At 41.4% G+C, this 8,589-nt stretch overlaps 1 protein-coding gene across 1 annotated transcript; it reads left to right on the forward strand.

The window, feature by feature from the left end:
- The first annotated feature begins 16 nt into the window (after window positions 1-16).
- Window positions 17-8,383, forward strand: sec14l7 (SEC14-like lipid binding 7). The gene is made up of 12 exons (XM_079178964.1): window positions 17-126; window positions 1,334-1,409; window positions 4,183-4,226; window positions 4,496-4,558; window positions 4,793-4,981; window positions 5,315-5,410; window positions 5,515-5,575; window positions 5,715-5,798; window positions 6,283-6,389; window positions 6,854-6,993; window positions 7,271-7,440; window positions 7,956-8,383. The coding sequence occupies exons 1-12, from the start codon at window positions 73-75 to the stop codon at window positions 8,084-8,086; spliced, it is 1,215 nt and encodes a 404-aa protein (XP_079035090.1). The 5' UTR covers window positions 17-72; the 3' UTR covers window positions 8,087-8,383.
- The last annotated feature ends 206 nt before the right edge of the window (window positions 8,384-8,589 follow it).

The following is an 8,589-nucleotide window of genomic DNA, read 5'->3' on the forward strand; positions in this document are numbered from 1 at the left end:
GTGTGTGTGTGTGTTTACTGGTCTACCTGCAGGTTTCCCTTCACTTCATTCACCTCTTCAGTCGCAGCAGAGATGAGCGGACGAGTCGGAGACTTGAGCCCCAAACAGGCTGAAACATTAACGGAGGTAAACGTGTTATTAACGTGTTATTAACGTGTTATTAACCGATATTGATCCTGTGATTCATCGCTGATCGTTGATCGCCTCAGAGACCTCGGAGTGTTTTGTTCTGCTCGTCTCTACGGGTTCTTTTGTTGTGGTTTCACAGGGATCCTATGGTAACTCCAGCTGACTGCTCAGTGCTTATTGTGACAATAATCTTATTTTAAAGAGACATTCTTACCTCTGTTGTACATTTACTGCACTTAAACACACTTTGAGGTACTTTACATTTTATTCTACTTTGTACTTTATTACATTTCAGGATGAGATATACGTTTTATTCAACTACTAGACTTATTTAACAGATATAGTTATGGCTACTTGTCAGATTAAGATTATAAAATAAAATGTTCTTCACGGTTCCTCTTCTTTTGTTCAAGACCCCAAAAGGTTAAAATTATTCATTATTCCCCCAAAAAGATCAAGAAGAGTAAAAAAATGAATTACTTTTAAACTATTGTTGCTTTTTAATTAATTCATGTTTTAATCTGAAAGATCGGATGATTTAAAAACACTCGTACACACTTTAACTTTAGTGCAAATGAATCCAATAATATAGATTATATAGTAATAATACAACACTTTGAACAGAACTATCTGAGTTCTTCTTCCTCTGAAGGTAATATTACTCAAATATTCCTATAAAATCCTACATTGCAGTACTATTTTACTATTTTGTTTGTAGGCTCAGAATATACTCTATAAATTTCAGATTACACTCAAAGTTCAAGGTGGGTCGCAATAACAAAATAATGAGCTGTTCTGTATAATGTGTCACAACTATTGTTATTATATGTTAAGAACATTTGGTTTATAAAATGTCAGAATCTGGTAAATTCCCTGACGGGATTTTCATGAAATTGTCAAACTATTTCTTGGATTTGTCGTCTCTACACATAAGTATTTGTACAGATTAAATAAACAACATATAACGTGATAATCCGTGAGCTTTAGAGACGCTGGTAGGTGGATTTTGTTACCAGTAGTCTGAGCTATGCTAGCTGTTTCCCCCCTGTTTCCAGTCTCTATGCTAAGCTAAGCTAACCAAAGCTTCATATTTTCCATACAAACGAGAGAGTGGCATCTGTCAAACTATTCCTTAAATAATAAAAACAGCTTTCTTAAATGTGTGATTGATGTTCTTTTTTTGCTCCATTTGGTCCTCCTCCAGTTTCGGGGGAGGATCCAGGACGTCCTCCCCGACCTGCCCGCTCAGCACGACCACTACCTCCTCCGCTGGCTCAGAGGTGAGAACCTCAAACCTGAACTCAGCGTTCGGCCGGGTTTTGTTTCTCTGTGCAGGTTCAATGCCGGCAAAACAACAAGTACAAGGTGACTCCTTTAATCCAGATAAGAAGCAAAGATAAAGAACCGGCACAGAGCGGAACGGCCAAATAATTATTAGAACGCAACTAAATATGTGTTCAGTTTAAAGTCAACATGAGTTATTTACACAACACTCAGTTCACCCTGTTTTTAAGAGGTTATTTAATATACTTATTCTAGTGAGTCACCAGTGGTAGAAAGTACTTCACTTTAGAACAAGTTTCAGGTACTTGTACTTTACTGGAGTATTTCCATTTTATTCTACTCAACTACAGTTACCTGACAGCTTTAGTTACTTTACAGTTTGACAATTTACATTAAATAAGATGTTATGAACTCAAAAACTAAAAACACATAGTTAAAGATTTTATTTATATTTCGAGGCCCAAATATTATTTGCATTACAAGTTATCTAAAATGTTGTGTTTCAATATGCAAATGAGGCATTATCTAATGCTACATTTTATATTTAGGAGAAATCTACAGACGCAAATAGAATAAAGTGGTAAAAAAAACATCTAAATGTGTATTTTTGAAGTTTTCTTTCCACTTGTCTAAAAGAGAACATGTTATTGAAGCAAAATCTCTAAATAATCAGTGCATGAAACGCCTGTCGTGTCTCTCCTTTAATGAATAGTTTTGAGTCTTTAAAGGGTTAAAACCGCAGACTCTTAACACACATGGCTTTGTTCTAAAGTGAAACAAACAGGTTGTTGAACTCTTAGCTATAAAGATTAGCATCAAATCAAATGTCTGACGAGCCTCCAGCTCTGGTTTCACAGTCTCTGGTGTGGAAACACAGGAATGGTTTGTTAGTGAGTGAAGCCTGAAGCCTGAAGGCATCTGAAACATTTAGAATAAACACAGTCAATACACAGCCGGAGGAAAGTGTTTCTCTCAGTCAGGTGCATACTTTACTCAAGTAAAAGTACCAATAAAACTGTTTAAAATTACTCCAGTACATGTAAAAGTTCTGCATTAAAGACGTGTCGGCCGCTTCTCCATAAAACCAGTCTTCACAGTTCAGTGTTTAATTACAGAGAATCTAAAAAGATGCATTTAGCCTTCATGAAAGGGGATTAATTAAATGTAATAATAAACTAATAACCTAATAAACTGGCATCTGAGAATTACTTAATTGTTAAAGGAGTTCTTTGGCATTTTGGGAAATATGCAATTCTTTTTTTGTATATTTGCCAAGATGTCTTTGTTCAGATCTATACCACTCATGTCTGTACGCTAAATATGAAAGCTACAGCCTGCAGACGGTTAGCTTAGCTTAGCATAAAGACTGGAAACGGGGGGGAAACTACTAGCCCGGCTGTGTCTAAAGGTTACGAAGGTGACTGTTTAGAAAAATCACTGCTGTCTTTGTCACACTTTTGTGGACAAGTTTTACAAACAATATATTAATTAGTGGAAGACAGTAAGCTAGCTGTTTCCCACTGTTCTCAGTCTTTGTGCTAAGCTAAGCTAAGCTAACCGTCTCCTGTCTGTAGCTTCCTATTTAACACACAGACATGTGTGGTATCAATCTTCTTGTCTAATTCTCAGCAAGAAAGCAAAACAGCCTATTTCCCAAAATGTCAAACTCTTAAAGCAAGACAATAACTACATTTTGCTGAACATCTTGTGGGTCAGATCTTCATCTCAACTTAAAACCAAAAGTTAAGCATTGATTTAAATTACAGAGAATCGTTTTGACAATCTAAAAAGCTGCATTTAGCCTTTATTAAGGAGGATTTATTGCAGAGAGTGAAAGCGAAGATAAATGTCAGCCTTGTTCTGGTTATTCAGTAATTTATAACATTCCTCCCTCTGACCTTGTGGCCGTGAAAGATGTAGTATTTACTCAGCCAGGAGGGTTTGATCTGCCTTCAGCTCAATAGTCTTATCCGACAGTAAATGTTTGTTTTACGCTGAACAAAACTCAACCTCAGAAAAGCTGCAGAGATTTTTAACAGAATGTACTTTCCCCCTCCTTTAAAGTCTAAACCCGGCTTCTAAAATACAACAAATAGAGATATATACGATCTGATAGTACAAATTAAATTAGCTGCTCCGTCTCCACACAGAGGAATTCCTGTCATTTCTCGGTTTATCTCGTCGCTCGCCTGTTGAGCTGGATGTCTGTGCAGCACATCGTGTTAGTTTAGTGGTCCAGAGTTCAGCTTTAGGGACTCTGGGTCGGTCGATCGATATCTGCATCGGCTGCAGACAGTTTTACTGACTTGACTTTTAAATAAAGAGTATTGAACAGGTTTTATATTGTTTGATTATCAGACATATTTAGTAGGGAACTGGTGCAACATTTACAAATCAGTGATGATCAGAGAAGGAATAATCGTGCTTCATGTTTTATGTTTTACATGTCGGACAAATACATAAATCTTTTGTCTCCTCTGTCAAACTTACTTAAAGTACTTAAGTACAATTTTGAGGTAGATGTACTTTACTTAAATTTTCTGCAACTTTATACCTCTACTTCACAACATCTCAGAGGTACATATTATAATATTGTGTTAAGTGGCATGAGAAGAAAATACTCTAGTGCACTCTACTACTCTAGTTTATATATATATATATATATATATGTGTGTATACCTCAAATGTGTCCTTAAAGTACAGTACTTTGGTAAATGCTGCTTCATTTCTCTACTTTTGTGATCAGTATTTGTTTCTGTCTCTTTGCAGCTCGTAGCTTCAATGTGCAGAAAGCTGAAGTCATGATCAGAAAGGTGAGCTCGTCTTCAAAACACTTCATCCGTCATGTTGTTTCTACTGAACGGCTGCAGGATCGTCCTGTTTATAACCTCTCTGTGTCTCTTTGTCTCTCTGTGTCTGTGTCTCTTTGTCTCTCTGTCTCTTTGTGTCTCTGTGTCTCTCTGTGTCTCTTTGTGTCTTTGTCTCTTTGTGTCTCTCTGTCTCTTTGTGTCTCTCTGTGTCTCTCTGTGTCTCTTTGTGTCTTTGTCTCTTTGTGTCTCTTTGTCTCTTTGTGTCTCTGCAGCACCTGGAGTTCAGGAGGAAGATGAACGTGGACTCCATCATATCTGACTGGAAGCCTCCAGAGGTGAAGACGTTCACTAATTTACAGATATTTATTTATCTGTTATAGGAAAAACATTTTAGAATGTTCAACAGGAGTCGGGTTTTACTCCAGGAATTATTTTGGATTAAAAGTTAAATGTAGATGTTTTATAGAAACTTACATTATTTTATAGTTTTATATATATATTTTTGATATATATATTTTTTGAGTACGTGTCGGGGGGGATGTAATGATGACGTATAAGTTCTTCTTCAGGTGATTGAGCAGTACGTGTCGGGGGGGATGTGTGGATTCGACAGAGAGGGGAGCCCCATCTGGTATGATGTCATCGGTCCTCTGGACCCTAAAGGGCTGTTGCTATCGGCGACCAAACAGGACTTCATGAAGACGAAGATCAGACACACAGAGATGCTGCATCAGGAGTGTAGGAGGCAGTCTGAGAAGGTCTGTGTCCTCCCTACTCAGCTTTTATGTCCGCTTGTCTCCTCTCCTCTCTCCTCCCCTCCTCTCCTAACCTCCTCCCTCTATCCTCCCTCTCCCCCCCCCCCTCTCTCCTCACCTCCTCCCTCTCTCCTCTCCTCCTCCCTCCCTCCCCCCCTCCTCCCTCCTCTCCTCACCTCCTCCCTCTCTCCTCTCCTCTCCTCCTCCCTCCTCTCCTCTCCTCACCTCCTCCCTCCTCTCCTCACCTCCTCCCTCTCTCCTCTCCTCTCCCCCCCTCCTCCTCTCCTCTCCTCACCTCCTCCCTCCTCTCCTCACCTCCTCCCTCTCTCCTCTCAGTTGGGTGAGAACATTGAGGCGATCTCTCTGATCTATGACTGTGAAGGACTCGGACTGAAACACGTCTGGAAACCTGCGATAGAGACGTATGGAGAGGTTAGAGAGCTGAACTCGCATCACAATCACCACGTTTCATCACATTAGATACAATAATTAAAATAATATAAATGTAATTAATGAATTACTCTCCTGCGCTGTAGATCCTCACCATGTTTGAAGAGAACTACCCAGAGGGGCTGAAGAGAGTGTTTCTAATCAAAGGTGCTTCATCTTGTTTCTCTGCAAACCTCATTTTGTTCACTCTGTTTTGTGTTCTTGATCTTCAGTTTGTGTCTTTGTGTCTTTGTGTCTTTGTGTCTTTGTGTCTTTGTGTCTTTGTGTCTTTGTGTCTTTGCTGCAGCTCCCAAAATGTTTCCCATGGCCTACAACCTCATCAAACACTTCCTGTGTGAGGAAACACGGCGTAAGATCATCGTTTTAGGAAGTAAGACGAGTGAACGATAAGAATAAGGCTGCACGTTTATCACTTCATCCTCTTAGCTTAGCATGTTAGCATGCTAATGTTGCACACTGTAAAGATACTTTATTACAAGTTAAAGTAGTAATACTACACAGTACAAAAGTACTGTAAAATGTTATAGTGTGTCAGTATAATCAGTGGAATGTAAAGTATTTTATACTTTCTATTATTACTCAGACATTAAGGAGATTTTTTTTTTAACTATTAACTAATAATTATTTTCATTATGGATTCATCTGCTGATTATTTTCTCCATCAATCGATTGTTTGGTTTGTAAAAGTAGTGAAAATAGTGCGAAATGTCTCAACTATTAAAGAACCCAAAGTGATACATTCACAACAGTATTACTAATATAATAATACATTAACAGTATTGACATGATTACATCTGGTAAGACTGAAACCATCACAATAATCATAATAATTGATTACCTTCCTGTGTTTGTAGGTAACTGGCAGGAAGTGTTGCGTAAACACATCGACCCGGAGCAGCTTCCTGTGGTCTACGGAGGAACCCGGACCGACCCGGACGGAGACCCTCGCTGCAGAACCATGGTGAGAGAGGAGAACATGGTGAGAGAGGAGAACATGGAGAGAGAGGAGAACATGGAGAGAGGAGAACAGGGAGAGAGGAGAGCAGAGAGAGAGGAGAACAGGGAGAGAGGAGAACATGGAGAGAGGAGAACATGGTGAGAGGAGAACATGGAGAGAGGAGAACAGAGAGAGAGGAGAACATGGAGAGAGGAGAACATGGTGAGAGGAGAACAGAGAGAGAGGAGAACAGAGAGAGAGGAGAACAGGGAGAGAGGAGAACATGGAGAGAGGAGAACATGGTGAGAGGAGAACAGAGAGAGAGGAGAACATGGAGAGAGGAGAACAGGGAGAGAGGAGAACATGGAGAGAGGAGAACATGGTGAGAGGAGAACAGAGAGAGAGGAGAACATGGTGAGAGAGGAGAGCAGGGAGAGCTGTGGGAGAGTCTTTGTAAATGACTGAACCGGTGGATGTTTCCGTTGCAGATAAACTACGGCGGTACGGTTCCCCGGTCCTACTACGTCCAGGACTCGGTGACGGTTCAGTACGACAACAGTGTGACCGTCAGCCGGGGATCCGTCTTCCAGCTGGAGTTTGATGTTTCAGCAGCCAGCAGCCTTCTGAGGTACAACACAAGTATTCATTAAACCTTTAGCAGCTGAACATTTTATCAGCTCGGTACGACATGAATCTTCATAATTGTATGAGAATCACTTACAAACACGCTTACATGCTTATATATATGCACATGCATAATACTTACATAATAGACAGTAAAGAAATAAAATAAAACAAGCTACAGTACTGATTGTGTGAATAAACATGGTGGCTCGTTTGTTTTTTGCAGATGCAGCAGTTACAACATACAGTTTGATAATTACATCAGATCTGTTTCCTCCCAGGTGTCAGTTTGCCAGTGACGGGGCAGATATCGGGTTCGGCGTGTACCGACGGACCAAAGAGGGCGGCGGTCAGAAGGTGTCTGAGATGCTTCAGGTTCTGCCCAGCGAACGCTACAACGCTCACCTGGTCCCTGAAGACCGCCACCTCGCCTGCCCCGAGCCCGGCGTCTGTGAGTCCTACTGAGTCACTGCTAGAGAGGCTGTTAGATTAAAGAGCTGGAAACATGAAGGCAAGGAAAGCTTTATTTAAAGGGACAGTGTGTGGGATTTGGCGCCATCTAGTGGTGGGTCTGTAGATCGCAGCCAACTGAAACTTCTCCCGTGTGCCAAAATCAGAATGTCCTCCATATGGAGATAGAAACGCTTTATTCTGGGCCAACGGTGGACCGGTCTCTGCTGGAGGATCTGGGTCTGTTCACGGTGGACCGGTCTCTGCTGGAGTCTGAGCTGAAGGAGGTTCTGGTGAACCTGCATGAGTTCATCTGGTTTCACCAGAATCCGACCCGGTGGCTCCGATGACGAGCATCAAGAATAACTCTATAGAAACAGACCATCTTCTCTCTGATGGTCTCTTTACTGATGGAGGTCTGATAGAGGATCAGGACTACACTGAGACTGGTTCAGGACCAGTTAAAAGCTCCTCACAGTACCTTTAACTGACTCTAGTTTCCTTCTTGTTCTGCAGACGTGCTGTGTTTTGATAACAGCTACAGCTTCCTGCAGTCTAAGAAGGTGAGGTACAACGTCGAGGTTCTTCCTCCTCCGGATGGACAGATGCCGAGTCCTCACAGCCGAGGAGACCGGAGGCTGCAGTGACCGACGGCACGGATCCACGAGTGACGGAGTTCACGGAGCATCACCGACCACTGACGGCAAAATCGATGCTTTCACACCAGGGCTGCATCAACCCTCTGTGGGGCCTCGGGGCAAGAAAACACAAGCTGTGGACTCCAGTCTGAACATCGTGTTTGTACCAGTTCAGTATTTGTAATCAGCCGGTGGTAACTTGATTAAATAGGGTTACTTTTTGTAAAGCATTTAGCAGCTTCTGTAGTTCATAGATTGTCACGGCAACAATATTAAACAATAGGCGCTTTAAAATGCAAATTACAAACCGACGTTCTTCAGGAGAAATCAACCAGAAGGGAACCAGGTTTCTGGAACGGGCCTACCTGAGGGCCAAAGCATCAGGGGCCCCCTGGCCCTCAGCTACAAAATGTCACTCAAAGAGACGCCAGGAAGAGACTCAACATGTCCACTAAGAGACCAAAACAACCAATAAGAGACACAGACAGACCACGAAGACACCTGAGACGACG

This window comes from Pholis gunnellus, assembly GCF_910591455.1.
Source record: "Pholis gunnellus genome assembly, chromosome: 18".
Lineage (NCBI taxonomy): Eukaryota > Metazoa > Chordata > Actinopteri > Perciformes > Pholidae > Pholis > Pholis gunnellus.

Excerpts from the sequence above, each read along its gene's own strand:
- sec14l7 (XM_079178964.1), top strand. The coding sequence starts at position 73 with ATGAGCGGACGAGTCGGAGACTTGAGCCCCAAACAGGCTGAAACATTA. Across the intron at positions 5,411-5,514 it reads CGATAGAGACGTATGGAGAG|ATCCTCACCATGTTTGAAGA; the intron begins GTTAGAGAGCTG and ends CCTGCGCTGTAG. Across the intron at positions 6,994-7,270 it reads GCAGCCAGCAGCCTTCTGAG|GTGTCAGTTTGCCAGTGACG; the intron begins GTACAACACAAG and ends GTTTCCTCCCAG.